At 42.4% G+C, this 21,166-nt stretch overlaps 1 protein-coding gene across 1 annotated transcript; it reads left to right on the top strand.

Annotated features, from left to right (window-relative positions):
• Positions 1-2,503: 2,503 nt before the first annotated feature.
• Positions 2,504-20,850, top strand: LOC124019929 (myosin heavy chain, fast skeletal muscle-like). Its single transcript, XM_046335376.1, has 40 exons — positions 2,504-2,548; positions 2,681-2,908; positions 3,206-3,352; positions 3,535-3,691; positions 3,990-4,017; positions 4,282-4,390; positions 4,551-4,643; positions 5,012-5,072; positions 5,376-5,474; positions 5,809-5,912; positions 6,292-6,430; positions 6,693-6,811; positions 6,955-7,104; positions 7,199-7,369; positions 8,694-8,997; positions 9,356-9,420; positions 9,507-9,594; positions 9,711-9,828; positions 9,936-10,059; positions 10,471-10,607; positions 11,081-11,336; positions 11,522-11,764; positions 12,072-12,248; positions 12,345-12,490; positions 12,663-12,753; positions 13,152-13,541; positions 13,663-13,789; positions 13,952-14,070; positions 15,164-15,360; positions 15,496-15,679; positions 15,805-15,970; positions 16,129-16,253; positions 16,368-16,676; positions 16,898-17,101; positions 17,256-17,381; positions 17,510-17,680; positions 19,443-19,547; positions 19,650-19,745; positions 20,157-20,288; positions 20,718-20,850. Exons 2-40 carry the CDS (start codon positions 2,693-2,695, stop codon positions 20,736-20,738), a joined length of 5,814 nt encoding a protein of 1,937 aa, XP_046191332.1. The 5' UTR covers positions 2,504-2,548; positions 2,681-2,692; the 3' UTR covers positions 20,739-20,850.
• Positions 20,851-21,166: the final 316 nt, after the last annotated feature.

Raw genomic sequence — 21,166 nt, 5'->3', positions numbered from 1 at the left:
ATGCGTAATAGTTTTTTAAAATTTCCCAAATTACACCGTGCCGTGTAAAGGCACGGAGACAAAGACCAAGCAAACACGTATATAAAAAACACAGTGTTGAGACCCAAAGCAAAAGAGAGAGGAGTACCTCAATGACACACAATGATTCTACACGGGGCGAGACCCGTAACACACACACAATGATTCTACACGGGGCGAGACCCGTAACACACACACAATGATACCACACGGGTGAGACCCGTAACACACACACAATGATTCTACACGGGGAGAGACCCGTAACACACACACAATGATTCTACACGGGGTGAGACCCGTAACACACACACAATGATTCTACACGGGTGAGACCCGTAACACACACACAATGATTCTACACGAGATGAGACCCGTAACACACACACAATGATTCTACACGAGATGAGACCCGTAACACACACACAATGATTCTACACAGGAACGAGACCTTTAACACACACAATGATTCTACATGGGACGAGACCCGTAACACACACACAATGATTCTACACGGGGAGAGACCCGTACACGCACACAATGATTTCACATGGGACGAGACCCGTAACACACACACACAATGATACCACACGGGGCGAGACCTGTAACACACACAATGATTCTACACAGGAACGAGACCTGTAACACACACACACAATGATTCCACATGGGACAAGACCCGTAATCATCTGCACAATCCACAATGGCACGAAAGCCAACACAACATAGCATAGGTACTCACACGCACCAACGGACATTGTGACAATAATCGACCAGACAATGGTGAACAAAGGGCACACTAATACTATTACAATTCACTGGGAATAGGAACCAGGTGTGTGTAATGACAGTCCCAGAGGGATCCGTGACAGATATACTGGTGATGAGAAATACACACCAGAGTAAAAAGTGACAACCAACCCCAGTCCCCCCTACTAATGTGCTGGGTGGACACAGCACCCCAAACATACAGGGTGTATTCAGGTGGTGAAAATGTAATGTAAATGTAAAGTAATCTGTTACTTTATTGTAACTATTCCCCATTCATTTTCTAACAGTTTTACTGAAGCCAGTCCAGCTGCTAAGTGGTTAACCTCAGAGTGTAATAAATGTTTGAGGCAGCTATATCGCTGTCAGCAATATGAGTGGATAAGATGATTGAAATACTGGTATGGTGTTATGTAAGTCATAAGAATCCTACTGGACCGTTTTAGCCAACTGAAATGTGAGACAAATAAAAGCGTCTCAAGAATCTTTTTAATAGATCATACTGTAGATAAATAACACATTAGATTTAACGGTTTTATAAGCTGTTATTTAAAGCCTGAATGTGTCCGTTCAAGCTTTAAAATATTCATTTCATGTGGTTCCACAGGGGTGATCAATCAAATTAAGCAAAGCACGAGGTAACGACCATCTACGTCACAATGAGGTGAGGAGACAGTTCAGATGGGTTTACAAGCTAAACAATATAAATAACAGGTAAACATATATATAAAGTTGTTGATGAGGATTAATGCCACTAAAATGGAACTAAATCAGGTCAGATTAGATTTAATGAAAACTATTTTAGTTGTAGTGGGGCAACATGAACTCAGTCCATTACAGTATATGAGGTTCAGTAGAAGTAACTTGGACTCAGTCTATTACAGTATATGAGATTCAGTAGAAGTAACATTGGGATGAATCAAACTTTTGATATTGTCATAATTATTAATAATGACATCTCTCATTTATGTAAATTCAGCGAAATCCAATTCAGAGACAAATATGACATTAAAAAGTAATGTAATGGGAGTGTGGTGCTCCTGGAAGTGGGAGGGGCTAGTGAGACACAGACACACAGAAGTCTCTCATCCAATCCATGTCCTTACCCAGAGTGGTCCATAATTAACTTTTGCCTGGTTGGCACTTCCAACCAGATATAAGGAGGCTGAGGCCCCAGCATCCATAAGTCAGATACCTTCTTCCTCTGTGGTAAGACCTCTCCACCTCCTTAGATTTGTATCTTTGTCTCATCTTTGCACTCAGCAACTGAGGCAGTAGCTAACTGCACTGTTTGAATTGAGTGCTGCGTGTCTCTTAAGATTTTACAATATGCAATCAAGTGTAATCCAGTAAAAAGGGCTTTATAAATACATTTAATTAATTGATTGAGTGCGATTGGTTTAAAAAAAAGTGAATGAGTTTTTCTTTACTTCAAATCTGTCAGTTCCTTTTATGTCCAAATGTTTTGCTCCTGCACTTGTTTGTAAATTAAGGGAGAGGTCTAGAATTTAACAGGGTTTTCAGGGGTATTTATTTCAAAATATGACAATGTGTAGTAAAGTGAGATGCCACTAGGAAAATTAAAGTTGGCAGCTGCACCTGTAGTTGAATTTGATATGGTTTTAATTATATAGGTAAATGTTTTTTTTGTAGACGTTTGGGCATTAAAATGGTAAGGCTTTCGACTTGTGCTTTTTCACAACACCTTACATTTCACAGGGTCCTCCAAGAAGTACACATTCATCTGTAGGAGGGGAAAAAGAAGGTGAGACATGGTTTGACTCTTCACATAAAAAGTGAGAGAATATTTGGTTAGAGATACCGCTCACCTAACTCTGTTGACTGGGGAGGAAGCACCACAGAGTCAATCATGTTTCTTGTTTTATCTCTTTCCTAGTTATCCGTCACCATGAGTACGGACGCTGAGATGCAAATCTACGGCAAGGCTGCCATATACCTCCGTAAGCCTGAGAGGGAAAGGATTGAGGCACAAACCGCACCCTTTGATTCAAAGAACTCCTGCTATGTGACAGACAAGGCGGAGCTGTACCTTAAGGGTCTGATCACTGCCAGGGCCGACGGGAAGTGTACTGTAACAGTCACGAAACCTGACGGCACTAAGGATGTAAGTCTGATCTGGAAAGTATTCAAGTTCAAGTTTGTGTAATTACTCTGTTTCATGAAAAATCATCAAAACCATTTCAATAGACAATGTGTCATCAGTAACAACAGATAGATTGAACATGTATTTAAATAGACCGGTTGCCATTTTATTAATTGTTCAGCAGTCTTATGGGGTAGAAACTGTTAAGGGCTTTCCTCTGACACCGCCTTTTATATAGGTCCAGGATGGCAGGAAGCTTGGCCCCAGTGATGTACTGGGCCGTTATCTGTATGTAATCTATATTCCTGACTATTTCAGGAAGGAAAAGAGTTCAAAGATGCAGACATCTTCGAGATGAACCCCCCTAAGTACGACAAGATTGAGGACATGGCCATGATGACCTACCTGAATGAAGCCTCTGTGTTGTATAACCTCAAAGAGCGTTATGCAGCATGGATGATCTATGTAAGAAACCTGCACATACATGAACAAAATAAATTCACACATACAGCACATAAATGAAGGGTAGAAACCAAAACATACTGTATCAATACAGTATACCAAAGTACACCCACATACTCACATAAATCCAGGTAAAAGTACATCTGACTTTAGTAATCCCCTAATTTAATTATGATTTATTCCAGACCTACTCTGGGCTCTTCTGTGCCACGGTGAACCCCTACAAGTGGCTCCCTGTGTACGACGCAGAAGTTGTCAACGCCTACAGAGGGAAGAAGAGGATGGAGGCTCCACCCCACATCTTCTCTGTCTCTGACAATGCCTTTCAGTTCATGATGATTGGTACGATCTCTCATGGATGGATGGAGGAATGGATGGAGGGATGAATGGTTGGTTGGATAGTTGGATGGATGTCCATTAAGTGCTCATGGATAGATGAACGGATGCATCAATGGAAATATGCTTCAGAGAGGTATCTACTGTTTTCTAGTCTAGGTAATAACAGTTTGCTGGGAATATCTGATTTCACTAACCTTGAATGGAAAATGTTCCAAATTGAAATTTGTGATGATGCTATGAATTAAATAATGTCCCCTGAATGTTGCTTGAGTATGATAAGCAATGTGTTTTTTGGTTCCAGATAAGGAGAACCAGTCCGTCCTGATTACGTAAGTTGTTTACTAAAATGTCACTTGAGAAAGTGTTTCTATTGTAATAAGTTGGGTCAGTTGGTGTGATGAAATACATGACAATATGAATGGATTAGAGCATCAGGTTCTGTGTAATAACGAGTCGATTAGAAGGATTATTTGTTAAAGACTTATGTCAGAACACAGGTTAACAGTGTATTTTTCTACGCTATTTCTTAGTGAAAGACAATCTGACACTCAAACATGTAACTAAAACCCCTCTTTCTCTGTCATATAAACCAGTGGAGAATCCGGTGCAGGAAAGACTGTCAACACCAAGCGTGTCATCCAGTACTTTGCCACCATTGCAGTGTCTGGGGCCAAGAAGGAAGCAGAACCTGGCAAAATGCAGGTAAGTTATTCTTATGTTTGCCTTTTTAACACATTTCAGTGTTAAAACAGGTTGACTGTGTAAACTGTTTTTCCTGTGGTGAATCCTGTTTCAAGCTATTGAGAAAAACTAACTTTACGATGTTACCAGTTTTTTAGCAACTTATGTTTGTCTCAACCAGGGGTCTCTTGAGGATCAGATCATTGCAGCTAACCCTCTGCTGGAGTCTTACGGTAATGCCAAGACAGTGAGGAACGACAACTCGTCTCGCTTTGTAAGTATGAAGGGTATACTGTGGAAGTTCCTTATATTGGAAAAATGTAATTCAGTAGTCCCCATTCGTTATTCAGATTTACAATTTTATTTTGATCACTGATTTGTTGCTGAAATTTCAAACTTGTAATGTATTCGAGGTTCTAAAATTGTAATTTCCATCTTTAAAATTTAATCATAATTCACATTTCCTGTTGCTGCAGGATTATTTTCCCCTGCTGTAGCAAACTGGATCCTACATCAATAACCTACATCTGTATCAATAGATCCAACATCTGTCCAACAAACTGTAACGTTTAAAGGGGTCTATCAAAGTAATATGTTAGATGAATTTGTTGACCTATTTATAACCCCCATGCTCTACTACAGGGTAAATTCATCAGGATTCACTTCCAAGCTGGTAAACTGGCTAAAGCTGACATTGAGACCTGTGAGTTGGTTTTGATTGTTTCTCAATGCTTTTCTAAATTCACAGAGATACATTTAAATGTAAAGATATCCAACAAATGATCTCATTCTCTCTCTCTCTCTCTCTCTCTCTCTCTCTCTCTCTCTCTCTCTCTCTCTCTCTCTCTCTACTCTCTCTCTCTCTCTCTCTCTCTCTCTCTCTCTCTCTCTCTCTCTCTCTCTCTCTCTCTCTCTCTCTCTCTCTCTCTCTCTCTCTCTCTCTCTCTCTCTCTCTCTCTCTCTCTCTCTCTCTCTCTCTCTCTCTCTCTCTCTCTCTCTCCCTCAGACCTGCTGGAGAAGTCCAGAGTGTCCTTCCAGCTGCCCGATGAGAGAGGCTACCACATCTTCTTCCAGATGATGACAGGCCACAAACCTGAGCTAGTTGGTACGACAAAGTAGAGGTTCATGGGAAATTATTCCCACCCCCATCTGTGGAATATATAAAAAATATTCATAGTCCACACTAATAATACTATTACAATGAGTACATCCAAGGTAACAAGGCATCTAGACATGGGTCAGGTCTTTGGGAAATATCTATCAAGTAATGCACTGTGATGCACTAGTCCACAAGTCTCAGTCTCCTCTTTTGATGCTATTCATTATATACTACATGTATCCTTGAGTCCATCTATTGAGTAAAGGAGGGAGAGATACTGAAGTTAGAACAGCAGAATTCTAAGAGATTTAACTGACAAGCTGTTCTCCGTTGTCCACAGAATTGGCGCTTCTCACCACCAACCCCTACGACTTCCCCATGTGCAGTCAGGGACAGATCACTGTGGCCAGCATCAATGACAATGAAGAGCTGGATGCCACAGATGTGAGTCATACAAAGGGTTAACCAAACTCTAGATAGGGAATGGATAGGACCACCATACACACTGAATGTACTATGAAATTCCAACTTGGTGGCAGCTGGGAATGTTCATGTATGTTTAAGTTTGATTCTAAATGCCTTGTGTTAGTTAGGCATGTGCCTCAAAGAACTCTTCATGCCTTCCACTATAGAGCACCACAAAGTGCCCTGTGGAACTGTGCTGCCATCTACTAATGTGTTTTCCAAGCGTAATCATGTGTAACAGAGAAGCCAGTCAAATCTATCCATCCCATTTATTCTGCAGTGAGCAGCACAGAACTGTAGTGTAACTGAGCAAACTACCGTTCAGTTCATCTCTGTTGTACTTCCTCTTTAATGTCAGGATGCCATTACAGTCCTGGGCTTCAGTAATGATGAGAAGGTTGGCATCTACAAGCTGACAGGAGCTGTATTGCACCATGGAAACTTGAAATTCAAGCAGAAGCAGCGTGAGGAGCAGGCCGAGCCAGAAGGCACAGAGGGTGAGTCCCACTCATAGATATACAATATGTAAAGCATTAGTCCCATTCCCAGTCCCCAACATAGAAATAGAACACCTAAGACAGACAGTGCCACATGAAAGTCAGGCAGGAGATCATTTTTGGAGAACAAATTCTAACCTCCAAAATGTGGGTGAATCAAAACCTAACCCACAAAGAAGTTAACAAAACTATTTTGGCAGTGTGAAATCAGAAACAAGTGATCTTGTGTCCCTGAGTCTGTTGTTGTTGGTTCTCTCTCCAGTGGCTGATAAAATCGCCTACCTGCTGGGCCTGAACTCAGCTGAGATGTTGAAGGCTCTGTGCTACCCCAGAGTGAAGGTCGGCAACGAGTATGTGACCAAGGGACAGACTGTGCCTCAAGTAAGGCGGCCAAACAAATCTACCATTTTCTGAGCACAGGAATTATTTTGGGGACGAGTGCATTGCTTTTCCCAAGCTTGTATCACCTGATCACTAGACATGGTCAATATCTCATGTATTAATTTGAGGTATTATCATTGCAGGTTAATAACTCAGTCAGTGCTCTGGCCAAGTCCATCTATGAGAGGATGTTCTTGTGGATGGTCATCCGTATCAATGAGATGTTGGACACCAAGAATCCAAGGCAGTTCTATATCGGTGTGCTTGACATTGCCGGGTTTGAGATCTTTGATGTGAGTATGAGACCAGAACAAGACAATTAGATGTGATTGAGATGGATTACAGTCTTGTATGATGAAATGATCCCTTTTAAAATGTAATCAACAGTACAACAGCATGGAGCAGCTGTGCATCAACTTCACCAATGAGAAACTGCAACAGTTTTTCAACCACACCATGTTCGTCCTGGAGCAAGAGGAGTACAAGAAGGAGGGAATCATCTGGGCCTTCATTGACTTCGGCATGGACTTGGCTGCCTGCATTGAGCTTATTGAGAAGGTAAGATGTCTGTGAGGATTTTAATGGACCATTATAATGGACCACAACAACAAAGCTCATATGGAGCGTTGTGTGAAATATTATCACAGTGGTACAACGTATACAGTATTAAAATCACTGGGGAAGCCAATCCATATAACAACCAATGTGTTAATTGCGTTGTTTGCCCTGTAACCCGTTAGTTTATATGCCGTGCCACTGTGACATACAGGTCTAAGGCCGAGACAATAAGAAGACACAGTGGCAGAATAAATTCAACCACATCTTTTTTTCATCACAAAACCGGAGAGCAACATCTGTCTTGTGGAGTCCACAAAGCATAATGAATGTAACAAACAGTTACATGACCTACAACATGGTCTGTCAAGTACATTTTTCTGACATTTTCGGACCACTAAACATCTATTGATTTAGAAACACGGGGAGTTACCACAAATTGTGAAGAAAACAGGAGTTGCCTCCCTCCAATATTCCAGCGCCATTTCAACATCATCAAATCACCTATGCTTAGTCTAATACAGTGAGAACTAAAAGATTCCAAAAACTATTTTAGTCCAATCAACGTAAACTAAATATCATATGGCTGTCCATGGTACTAATTAATTTTGTTTGTGTGAGTAAGTAGAAAATACATGGTGAAAATACATCAATACAATTATGAGTACAAGTCCCTATCTCCATCCATGGCTAATTTAGGAAAGGGCCCATTTTAGCTAGCTAGCTATCCTCCAGAGGAAAACAACACAAGGAGATGCAACAATTGCAGTTTTTCTTTCTGTCAATGACGTTGGGCTTGATTTGGTGTGAAGCCAAATCCAAACTGGCTTCACTTAACACGTTTTTTGGTGCAGCAGGACCATTCACAGATTAGCTCACTCAGTTTAGCTCAACTCTGATTCGCTGTAATTGTACACAAAAAAATAATCAAGGGAGGCCAAATGATCGCTGGCTTCTCTTGCATTCAATGATACAATACCATACTCTCTTTGACCAGACAGCATCAGATAGAAGGGCTACACATACAGAGACAGAGGGGCGCAGTTTTGCTCACTCGGATGCTTTACCTGGAGAGATACATTCAGCCTCTGGCTAAACAAGAAAAAATATACTTTATTTTATATGTTAATTTTTGGGGGAAGCCTGGCTTCCCTTAGCACCCTTTAATATACGCCACTGACAAGTTATCTGACTGGTGAGAACTCAATATGTTTCCTATTATGTGTCCCTAAATTATTATAATCCTATAATAGCATGTTTACTAATTGAATAAATGTGATCCTAAATGGAAATATCACTAATTTGATATACATCTCTTTTCGTAAAGCCATTGGGCATCTTCTCCATCCTTGAAGAGGAGTGCATGTTCCCCAAGTCTTCAGACACTACCTTCAAGGACAAGCTGTACGCCCAGCATCTTGGCAAAACAAATGCATTTGAGAAGCCCAAGCCTGCCAAAGGCAAGGCAGAGGCCCACTTCTCCCTGGTGCACTACGCCGGAACTGTGGACTACAACATCACTGGGTGGCTGGAGAAGAACAAGGATCCCCTGAACGACTCAGTTTGTCAACTGTACCAGAAGTCCTCTGTCAAAATTCTGGCTGCCCTGTATCCCCCTCCCCCTCCTGAGGGTAAGACTAGCATCACGTCACAATATTTAACTAAATACTAGTTATAACTCAGACTCAAATGTTCTTTAAAGTCTTTCAATGTACCACAATTTCTCAGGGTTTATCACTGGGTTGATTTACTAATACACTTGGTTAATTTAATCATACAATAGATGTTATTCTACACAATCTCATTGGCAGCATTTGCCTCTAGATAAGTGTGAAGTTAACCAAAGATTCTCTGGTTTATAATTAGTGTGTTTGCTGAAGACAAGACCACTCTAGATTTCTTACATACTCTTATTATTATTATATTTATTCCACCCGCTCTAGGAAATGTACTTTTCTAGTTATCTTTTACTATCCCACATTTTAACAGATAAAGCCAAGAAAGGAGGCAAGAAGAAGGGTGGTTCCATGCAGACTGTGTCCTCCCAGTTCAGGGTGAGCTTTTGAAATGTGCTTATTCAGTCCTTCAAAAGGTGCATTGATTATCATAAATGAGAACATGGTTTGTAACCCTCTTACAGGAGAACTTACATAAGCTGATGACCAACTTGAGGAGCACTCATCCTCACTTTGTGCGCTGCCTGATCCCCAACGAGTCAAAGACTCCAGGTACAAGAAATATTGACTTAAATATGTCATCTTATCAGTACAGTATTAGTAACCTTAATGATTCCAATATATAACCTGTTTATTAGTATTAAAAGAGACTTGTTTTGATTTACCAGGTCTGATGGAGAACTTCCTGGTTATCCACCAGCTCAGGTGTAATGGTGTACTGGAGGGTATCAGGATCTGCAGAAAGGGATTCCCCAGCAGAATCATCTATGCTGACTTCAAGCAAAGGTACACACACAAGCACACACACACCACATAATCAGAATAGGCTTACCTTTTACGAAATATAACTAACCTATTACAACTTGACATGTTAAAAATGTCTCCTCATTCAGGTACAAAGTACTGAATGCCAGCGTCATCCCTGAGGGCCAGTTCATGGACAACAAGAAGGCTTCTGAGAAGCTGCTTGGGTCCATTGATGTGAATCACGAGGATTACAAGTTTGGACACACCAAGGTCAGTCAAAAACCCCCAGTAAAAGCTGACAACAAAACACAACTTCAATGATAATTTAAACCTGTACCATATAAAATCTCTCCAGGTGATCTATCCATCCTTATGTTCTTTCTTCTTCATTTAACTAATGGAAAAGGTGGAAAAACATTGTTCTGTTAATTCATCACAGGTATAGAAGAGAAACTAAACTCATTATAATTTGCATTGTGATAGAGTGGTATAGTTGCAGGTATATGTATCTGTACATTATTAATCTACAACTGTACAATAACTAGCATCTTAGAAACAACCTATCCCATGGTTTGTTTGTAACCGCTGCAAAGTTAATGTTGTTTAAATCAATCTAGTGGTTTGACCCTTTCTATCTGTCACCATCTGTGGTTCTATTGACCATGTTAACCTGTGTCTCAGGTGTTCTTCAAAGCCGGTCTGCTGGGTGTCCTGGAGGAGATGAGAGATGAGAAGCTGGCCACTCTGGTCGGCATGGTCCAGGCTCTCAGCCGTGGATTCCTCATGAGGAGAGAGTTCACCAAGATGATGGAGAGGAGGTGAGGAATAGTAGACATCTTGGCAAAGCTTTCTGTCAACCACCTGTATCTAATGCATTATGATTCCATACTGTATATGCTGTGAGTTGTTCAGAATGAGAAAGTACATCTTATAATGGTCTACTACAGCTTTTGGGTTAATTCTTTTAGTCCAGAAATGGATGTAGCAACTAAGGATTCTAGCTTTATAGCTGCAGTTTGGGATTTGGCTATTCAATTGTCATTTACATTTGTGGAATTTACCCATTCATTCTTGAAGTATATAAAATGCCTCATGAGCTTAGAATGCACGAACAGTCAGTACTTGCATCTAGAGAGCTGTCTATGTGCTTAAGAGGGGTTACATTTCTCAAGCCCCATTCCTATGCTGTAAACAAACATTGGTGAGGGGGCCATTTTGTTGTTCTTCGAGTCACAGAGTGTAGCTTTAAGCATGTCACTCACCATGACACTCTGTCCTTTCTGTCGACCAGAGAATCAGTTTACACCATCCAGTACAACATCCGCTCATTCATGAATGTCAAAACCTGGCCATGGATGAAGTTGTACTTCAAGATCAAGCCCCTGCTGCAGAGCGCTGAGACTGAGAAGGAGCTGGCCAACATGAAGGAGAACTATGAGAAGATGACAGCAGACCTGGCCAAGGCTCTGGCCACAAAGAAGCAAATGGAGGAGAAGTTGGTGGCCCTGACGCAGGAGAAGAACGACCTGGCGCTCCAAGTCGCATCTGTGGGTGAAAAAACATCCTTCATTACTGTCAAATTTACATTCACATGAATACACATACATATGAACACACCTTTTTATTGCCAATATTATATACTTTACATATCTCGTGAATTTCGATTGCTTTTTTCTGACCTTCAATACACAAAGTGAGGCATCTGATTTTTCCCCCTCTGTTCTGAAACCAGGAAGGAGAGAGTCTGAACGATGCTGAGGAAAGGTGTGAGGGGCTCATCAAGAGCAAGATCCAGCTGGAGGCCAAACTCAAAGAGACGACCGAGAGGCTGGAGGATGAGGAGGAGATCAATGCTGAGTTGACTGCCAAGAAGAGGAAGCTGGAAGATGAGTGCTCTGAGCTGAAGAAGGACATTGATGACCTGGAGCTCACCCTGGCCAAAGTGGAGAAGGAGAAGCACGCCACTGAAAACAAGGTCTTGTGTCTTACCATAGACAGTCTAACCAAACAATAAACCAAACAATAATCAACTCAAAACATAGCTTAACAGAAATGTAATTCACATTGTACAATAATAGAACATTGCATGTTCTGCTCCACCTCATTTATGACTTCCATTCAGTACACTGGCATGGTGAACACTGACATCTAGTGTTGAATATATAGTACAGTAATTGTTGATGCAGTGCGAATCTAAATGAAATTAATGCAATATATAACATACTAAATCTCCCCTTTATAGTGGAGTGACCAAAGACTAATTTTGATGTTGCCGTTTTCAGGTTAAAAACCTGACAGAGGAGATGGCATCTATGGATGAGAGTGTTGCCAAGCTGACCAAGGAGAAGAAAGCCCTCCAAGAGGCCCACCAGCAGACACTGGATGACCTGCAGGCAGAGGAGGACAAAGTCAACACTCTGACCAAGGCCAAGACCAAGCTGGAACAGCAAGTGGATGACGTGAGTGGAGTTTGACATTTTGGCCATGATAGTATGTAAGATGATATTATCTTCAGTTGTTTAGATTTTAATAATATATGTGTTTTTATCTTCTAGCTTGAGGGTTCTCTGGAGCAAGAGAAGAAGCTCCGTATGGACCTTGAGAGATCCAAGAGAAAGCTGGAGGGAGATCTGAAACTGGCCCAGGAGTCCATAATGGACCTGGAGAATGACAAGCAGCAAGCTGATGAGAAAATCAAGAAGTAAACACAAACAAATGACCACAGTATTACCTGCTATAATGGTTGTTTTTGACTAATTCTTGTAATTATGAATTAGCATTTGATTCAGTAAGGAAAGTGAATGGTATAATACTCTCCCTTTACACTATCGAACCAAAACCAACTCTGTAATCAACGTGTTTGTGTTTCTTAGGAAGGAGTTTGAGACCACCCAGCTCCTCAGCAAGATTGAGGATGAGCAGTCTCTGGGAGCTCAGCTGCAGAAGAAGATCAAGGAACTCCAGGTACAGAAAAGCTCCAGTACAGAAAAGCACAGACTTGAATCATTTCCTTTAAAAAATAATTACACTTTTTCTGGCAGCAGACAGTTTTCCAGGTGGCTTCTGATGGCTCAGTAGGTTGGAAGATGGTGTTTCTTGTTGGTGCTTCTTACCATCCCCACTCAGCCCTCAATGACAACATACATGTTAAAATGGCTTATATCCATCTAGAGTCCTTTGTCTAACTTCTTACCTTTGAGGGTTTGGTTCCTTAATGGGACACTGTCTACTGAATATATTAGTGTAACTGGCTTTTTATTAAACATATTTTTGCAAAATATACATACTATTTTTATTTTGTGAGTTTCAATTGTTTCAACTGTATTGTAGTGTTCATCCCCCTGCTCCTGCCCCTGTTCTAGGCCCGTATTGAGGAGCTGGAGGAGGAAATTGAGGCTGAGCGTGCTGCCAGAGCTAAGGTTGAGAAGCAGAGGGCCGATCTCTCCAGGGAACTTGAAGAGATCAGCGAGAGGCTGGAGGAGGCCGGAGGCGCCACTGCTGCTCAGATTGAGATGAACAAGAAGCGTGAGGCTGAGTTCCAGAAGCTGCGTCGTGATCTTGAAGAGTCCACCCTGCAGCATGAGGCCACAGCCGCCGCTCTGCGCAAGAAGCAGGCCGACAGTGTGGCTGAGCTCGGGGAGCAGATCGACAACCTGCAGCGTGTCAAGCAGAAGCTGGAGAAGGAGAAGAGCGAATACAAGATGGAGATTGATGACCTCTCTAGCAACATGGAGGCCGTCGCCAAGGCTAAGGTGAGTAGTGATGTTTTGATCAAGCAGAGTTGAGGAGGGTCAACTACATCACCATTCAAGTAAACTGAAGTTGACAGGAGTCACATATATAAAGTAATGATGGAACATGTTTCACTAACAGGGCAATCTGGAGAAGATGTGCCGTACTCTTGAGGACCAGCTGAGTGAGCTGAAGACTAAGAATGATGAGAATGTTCGCCAGGTCAACGACATCAGCGGACAGAGGGCCAGACTCCTGACAGAAAATGGTACCATCAACAATGAACAACAAGCCAATGCTTTCCTTCAGTAGAACACAACATGTATTAGGGGCTATATCCACATAGTTTCTACTGTACTATTCACCACCTAACATTGCCCTATGATACCTCAGAATCGATTATTAACAAGATGTTCCTCTGTCCCTGCAGGTGAGTTTGGCCGCCAGCTGGAGGAGAAGGAAGCCCTGGTGTCTCAGCTGACCAGAGGAAAACAGGCCTTCACCCAGCAGGTGGAAGAGCTGAAGAGGGCGATTGAGGAGGAGGTCAAGGTAAGGGACCCAAGATGGAAGGCTAAGAGCCATATATTTACATAGACGGTGACTACACCACCCTCAGACTCCTAGTGTCTCTCCACCCTCAGACTCCTAGTGTCTCTCCACCCTCAGACTCCTAGTGTCTCTCCACCCTCAGACTCCTAGTGTCTCTCCACCCTCAGACTCCTAGTGTCTCTCCACCCTCAGACTCCTAGGGTCTCTCCACCCTCAGACTCCTAGGGTCTCTCCACCCTCAGACTCCTAGTGTCTCTCCACCCTCAGACTCCTAGTGTCTCTCCACCCTCAGACTCCTAGTGTCTCTCCACCCTCAGACTCCTAGTGTCTCTCCACCCTCAGACTCCTAGTGTCTCTCCACCCTCAGACTCCTAGGGTCTCTCCACCCTCAGACTCCTAGGTTCTCTCCACCCTCAGACTCCTAGTGTCTCTCCACCCTCAGACTCCTAGTGTCTCTCCACCCTCAGACTCCTAGTGTCTCTCCACCCTCAGACTCCTAGTGTCTCTCCACCCTCAGTCTCCTTGTGTCTCTCCACCCTCAGACTCCTCGTGTCTCTCCACCCTCAGACTCCTACTGTCTCTCCACCCTCAGAGACTTCTACTGTCTCTCCACCCTCAGAGACTCCTACTGTCTCTCCACCCTCTGAGACACCTACTGTTTCTCCACCCTAAGAGACTAGTGTAACCAGGAGGACTATCTGTACATATTGGTGGCACATACTTAAATTACCCTTGCCTTACGATTGCATCTGAAGCTGGGCTTGTAGCAAGGCTATCCTCACCATAAGGCAATCGTTCTCCTGTATATTATGAGTACAGCGACTGCAATTAGAAGGCACAATGTTAATGTTAATGCTGGTGGAGGTCGTGTAGAACCATGTCCAGATAAAGTGTCAGGGGTGAAAAAGTTGAATGTAAAAAGTTGAATGAGGGAAAAAATGTAATATATACAAAACGGTCATTAAAAAGTAAAACCGTAATTTTGGCAGGTAGCAAAGTAACGTTAGCAACAAACTGCACAGCTTCACGTAAACAAGTCCACATAATTTGTTTGACTATCTCACTCATCTCTCTTTGTTTTTCTCTCTCACAGGCTAAAAATGCACTGGCCCACGGTGTTCAGTCTGCCCGCCATGACTGTGACCTCCTGAGGGAGCAGTTTGAGGAGGAGCAGGAGGCCAAGGCAGAGCTGCAACGCGGCATGTCCAAGGCCAACAGTGAGGTGGCTCAGTGGAGGACTAAGTATGAAACTGATGCCATCCAGCGCACAGAGGAGCTGGAGGAGGCCAAGTGAGTCGCACGCAACAGAAAAACTCAAATATGGTGTGGATGGTGAGGGTGGTAGGGGGCTCTGAGAAAATGTTACATCAATATGTATTGAAACATATGTATCATTCCATAAAACCAACCTCTGTTGTCCAACAGGAAGAAGCTGGCTCAGCGTCTGCAGGAGGCGGAGGAGACCATTGAGGCGACCAACTCCAAGTGCGCCTCCCTGGAGAAGACCAAGCAGAGGCTGCAGGGAGAGGTGGAGGACCTCATGATTGATGTTGAGAGAGCCAACGCATTGGCCGCCAACCTCGACAAGAAGCAGAGGAACTTTGACAAGGTGAAAATGAATAAACCTCACCATAGACTGATATTTACTGTCTGCTATATGATTACTTGGAGCATATTTCTGATTCAAAACTCTTCATCAGTGACTTCTAATGAAAATCCCATGGATTCTCCTAGGTTCTGGCAGAGTGGAAGCAGAAGTATGAGGAGGGCCAGGCTGAGCTGGAAGGAGCTCAGAAGGAGGCTCGCTCTATGAGCACTGAACTCTTCAAGATGAAGAACTCCTATGAGGAGGCTCTGGATCATCTGGAGACTCTGAAGAGAGAGAACAAGAACCTGCAGCGTGAGCATTTGACGGCAATTCTATCATGTTTAATTTGCAATATTAATTGCTGTTAATAAATTCCCTGTTATTATGATTCAATGTCAACTTCAGTGCATTGGCGATATCCAGTGAAAATCTCCCAAGTGTAAACTGCTCCTGTGTGTGTGTGTGTGCAGAGGAGATCTCTGACCTGACTGAGCAGATCGGAGAGACTGGCAAGAGCATCCATGAGCTGGAGAAGGCCAAGAAGACCGTGGAGACAGAGAAGTCTGAGATCCAGACCGCTCTGGAGGAGGCTGAGGTACAAACTACAGTCCAATGATCCCTGTATTGGTGTTTATTGTAGTCATATATATTTAATTCCTACATCCAAATGTACTGAACACAATTGGCCTGACTGCTTCTGTTTGTCCAGGGCACACTGGAGCACGAGGAATCCAAGATTCTGCGTGTGCAGCTGGAGCTGAACCAGATCAAGGGTGAGGTGGACAGGAAGATCGCAGAGAAGGACGAGGAGATGGAGCAGATCAAGAGGAACAGCCAGAGGGTGGTTGACTCCATGCAGAGCACCCTGGACTCTGAGGTCAGGAGCCGGAATGATGCCCTGAGGGTGAAGAAGAAGATGGAGGGAGACCTGAACGAGATGGAGATCCAGCTGAGCCACTCCAACAGGCAGGCCGCCGAGGCCCAGAAACAGCTGAGGAATGTCCAGGGACAGCTCAAGGTAAAGGGACTGGGACATCAGGCTCAAACACCTGAACATGGAGAGGGATTTGTTTTTGAATCTGTGGAAAATAATACAACAGAGGATTTGAATAGAGTGGTTTATGTACTAAAGGTAGCGATACTGGGGAAATTCTTACCAGTGAACATTTCTATCACTGATCGATCCTATCACCTCTACTTTCACAAGTCCTAATGAACGTATGTCATTGTGAACCCCAGGATGCCCAATTGCACCTTGATGACGCCGTCCGTGTCGCAGAAGACATGAAGGAGCAGGCCGCCATGGTGGAGCGCAGAAACGGTCTGATGGTGGCTGAAATCGAGGAGCTGAGAGTTGCTCTGGAGCAGACAGAGAGAGGCCGCAAAGTGGCTGAGACTGAGCTGGTAGACGCCAGCGAGCGTGTTGGACTGCTGCACTCCCAGGTATGGGTCAAAGCCGTTTCTAATGAAACTCAACCAAGCATAGTTTAAACGCACCTTGAATTGGACCGTGCTTGCCTTAGATTTTCATAATTTCAGTCTTGTGACTTGCAAGTTCTCTTGGAAGTAAAACAAATCGTCTTATTTCCTCCTTCAGAACACCAGCCTTCAGAACACCAAGAAGAAGCTGGAGACTGACCTGGTGCAGGTGCAGGGAGAGGTGGACGACATCGTCCAGGAGGCCAGGAATGCAGAGGAGAAGGCCAAGAAGGCAATCACTGATGTGAGTCCTTGAATTACATCAACTTGATTTGTCCCCATGTGACAATGGTAGCTGGGCTGGTTAAGAACAACAAAGATCTGCGAGGGACATTATGATTGGTGCATAAATTAAACAAACTACTATTCCAGGCGGCCATGATGGCTGAGGAGCTGAAGAAGGAGCAGGACACCAGTTCTCACCTGGAGAGGATGAAGAAGAACCTGGAGGTCACAGTCAAGGACCTGCAGCACCGCCTGGATGAGGCTGAGAATCTGGCCATGAAGGGAGGCAAGAAGCAGCTCCAGAAACTGGAGTCCAGGGTGAGATACCTGCAGGGTGGATTAGGGTGGATTGAAAGACTGATTGCTGGAAATGTATTTGATCATGTTAAAATACACAGGAGCATTTTGTAATTACTTTTTATCTCAATAACTTTTTTATTCATATAAAAATAAACAGGAACATTGTTTAATGACTTGTTGTCGCAAAAACTCACCTAGATCAGGGGTTCCCGAACTTCTTTGCATCGGGGACCACCCCTTTTGTGATAGCGAATTCATCAGGGACCCCCTTCATAATATCAGAACACAACCCCTACTTTAAAGTGCGATAAAAATAGCATCCACGCAGATTTCCTATGACTTCTTCAGTGCATGACTGGACTAACCAAGTCTTGGGCCCTGGGAAATAACATTTTTCGGTCCCCCCTCTTTGCATCAGAGAGAAAATGTTGCCGTTTTGAAGGTCATTTACTGTCACTCTACACATTTTACCTTGGGAAAAGAGAAAATGTTGCAGTTTAAAACTTAAATGACAGTGAATTTAAGTTCATAACAAAACAAATGATATTAATTTTACACTCATTTAGTGGAGTTGATGCAGGACCTTTAAATAAATAAAAATGCATTAATCTAGTTGCTTCATTCAGGCTTAATTGTCTCAGCAGACTTCTTCTAATCTGCCATTTCATTCAAAATAATAATAATAATAATTCACAATAAATATCAACACAGAATATAATATACATTCATCGGTTTAATGTCATAGTAATAATGTCTCTCTGTTGTTAGTCTCAGTCACTTGCCGTTGCTAGGGAAGCTAGCGTTGCTATGCGGGGCTACCAGATAGCAGGCTAATGGCTGAATTAGCTTTTAGGCTAGCGGACGTTAATACGTTCATAAAACCTAAAAACACAACATAACATCTCAACAAACATATGTATATACATTACCGTCTTGAATATAGTGATTTTACACTCGCTTACCTTCAAAATAAAGAAAAACATGTATTTATGTCGGTGCTTCTGTCTTGCTGTTGGCTCACTTGGCAAACTACTCTCAACTGCCAGAGCGCGAGCTCCATAATAGAAGCAATGTCACAACTGTAATATTTGTGTTGTGGAGAAATGACCAGGCAGGAGACGGGAGTACGGTTAGTTTTCGTTTTAGTCAAAACCCCTCGTGCTCTACAGTTCCCGGCACCCCAGTGCGCATGTGCATTTCCTATTAGGTGTAGTAACGTAACACTGCCGTAATGCATTACTGCTTAGTAACAGCACAGTAACGAATATAAACAGATGTAGATCCCAGATACTACAACAACATTAAAACATGCTAGTGGCGGCCTCTAGTCGCCGTACTGGTACTGCACCATACACCACAAAACTCATGAAAACATGGTTGAAAGTCATATTTCAAAAACAAGAAGAATTGAGTTGTGAGCCTCCCAGACCCGTTATTTAATCTAAGAGTTAATAGCATAAATTGTGGATGAATAATATTATATTGTACTGTATTGCACCCTCTAAACATTTTCAAAAGATCCCGGGCTGTTTAATCTGTTCTTGCTATAAATATACATAAACAATTTGAAATGTAAATTCCACTTTGTGAACCACTGACCTAGATAATGAAAAGTTGTTGTTATTATTACAGCCCCCTTCAATTAACATTTTAAAAGAGTACATGGGAACAAATTACAATTGTGCACCCTTGACTGGGTAGAAAACTATACTTCTTATACAAATATTTGTTACGATTTCACGACCTCCAACCAATTCCTACGTTTATTTCTTCCATAAAGGTGCGCGAGCTCGAGACTGAGGTGGAGGCCGAGCAGAGAAGAGGTGTAGATGCAGTCAAGGGAGTCCGCAAGTATGAGCGCAGAGTCAAGGAGCTCACTTACCAGGTAAGAGATAGAGAAAGTGCCTTCTTCACACACTTGACACTAACACAGACAGGTTTGTGTATAAAACTCTTGTGACATTGATTCTTTGATCTTCTCCCACAGACTGAGGAGGATAAGAAGAACGTTAGCAGACTTCAGGACCTGGTAGATAAGCTGCAGATGAAAGTGAAGGCCTACAAGAGGCATTCTGAGGAATCGGTGAGTCACAGACTCTGAGCGCATACATTCAAAAATGTAGATTTTCTCTACAAAACGTAATGTGCATATGGTTTAGTTGAAGTGTTGCTACAGCACACCTGTCAACAATGACAATTAATAGTGCAAGTACATGCTAAAGAAATTATACTCATTTGTGAGTGTCCCCTATGCCAATGTGTTACCAACTTAAAGGAGAGGGGGTTGAATATGAATTTGCTGGTCGAGTGGTAGTGCTGGAGGCAGTGGCTTGTTCCCATTCTGCCACCCACTTTCTCTGCAGTATCATATATCTCCCTGTATACATTGCTATCCTAAATCTGCTAATATGTGTTTTGTTGAAAATATTATTCATATTTGCTTCCTGAAGCTTCAAACGCTAATGTTATGCTCTCCTTCTCTTTCCTCACCCAGGAGGAAGCAGCAAACCAGCACATGTCTAAGTTCAGGAAGGTTCAGCATGAGCTGGAGGAGGCTGAGGAGCGTGCTGACATCGCTGAGACTCAGGTCAACAAGCTCAGAGCCAAGACCCGTGACTCTGGAAAGGTACAGAACTGCTACTAAACCTGTACCTGACTCATGTTCAGATATGACCACATCATCACCACTGATGAATCAGTCTTCACAGAGGTCAATACTTATCTTTTACACTCACGCAAGAAGAACATTTCAGGGCAAAAATAATAAATATATATTTCAAGTTGGTAGTTCAAAATTGAAAATCCAAGCTGAGCACAGAGCATTAAATGCTTGATCCAAATATTTATCATGTTCATTATTATTACTGATCCATTATATTCTATCCATATATTTATCATGTTCATTATTATTACTGATCCATTATATTCCATATCATGTTGATTATTATTACATCCATTATATTATCATGTTCATTATTATTATTTATCATGATCCATTATATTATTTCATTTCTTATTATTACTGATCCATTATATTATTTCTTTCTTCTTACAGGGAAAAGAAGTTGCTGAATAAACAAGACCAACGAATTGAAGATCAAAGTCTTACTATTTTCCTGTGATGCATAAAATATGATTTTCATGGTGAAATGTTGAGCATTGATTAAAAACATGTGGATCTACATACACTTCCTTTGTGACTGTGGACTTATTACTCAGCAAACAGCTTTTTCATACCATAAAAATATTGTACTTTAATTAAAGGAGCAATCTGGGATTCCAACAGCAAACGTGGTCACCCCGAAAAAGCAGTCAGTTTTTATGGTAAACAGATGAGGGATGAGACTGGAGAAATGTAACCACTCTCAAATTCAGGATCCTTGGAACATCCCTACCTAAACACTAACCCTGAGCCTGACCCCTACCTTTACCCTAAACCTCAACTTAAAGGGATACTTCAGAATTTTGACAATGAAGCACCTTTGTCTACTTCCCCAGAGTCAA

This window comes from Oncorhynchus gorbuscha, unplaced genomic scaffold (assembly GCF_021184085.1).
Source record: "Oncorhynchus gorbuscha isolate QuinsamMale2020 ecotype Even-year unplaced genomic scaffold, OgorEven_v1.0 Un_scaffold_726, whole genome shotgun sequence".
NCBI lineage: Eukaryota > Metazoa > Chordata > Actinopteri > Salmoniformes > Salmonidae > Oncorhynchus > Oncorhynchus gorbuscha.
The sequence above is the reverse complement of the archived record's forward strand: the minus strand, read 5'-3'. Positions and strand labels throughout refer to the sequence as shown.

Coding starts and splice junctions, on each gene's coding strand:
- LOC124019929 (XM_046335376.1), top strand. CDS start 2,693: ATGAGTACGGACGCTGAGATGCAAATCTACGGCAAGGCTGCCATATAC. Junction 7,370..8,693: donor GCATTGAGCTTATTGAGAAG/GTAAGATGTCTG, acceptor CTTTTCGTAAAG/CCATTGGGCATCTTCTCCAT. Junction 13,790..13,951: donor CAGACTCCTGACAGAAAATG/GTACCATCAACA, acceptor CTGTCCCTGCAG/GTGAGTTTGGCCGCCAGCTG.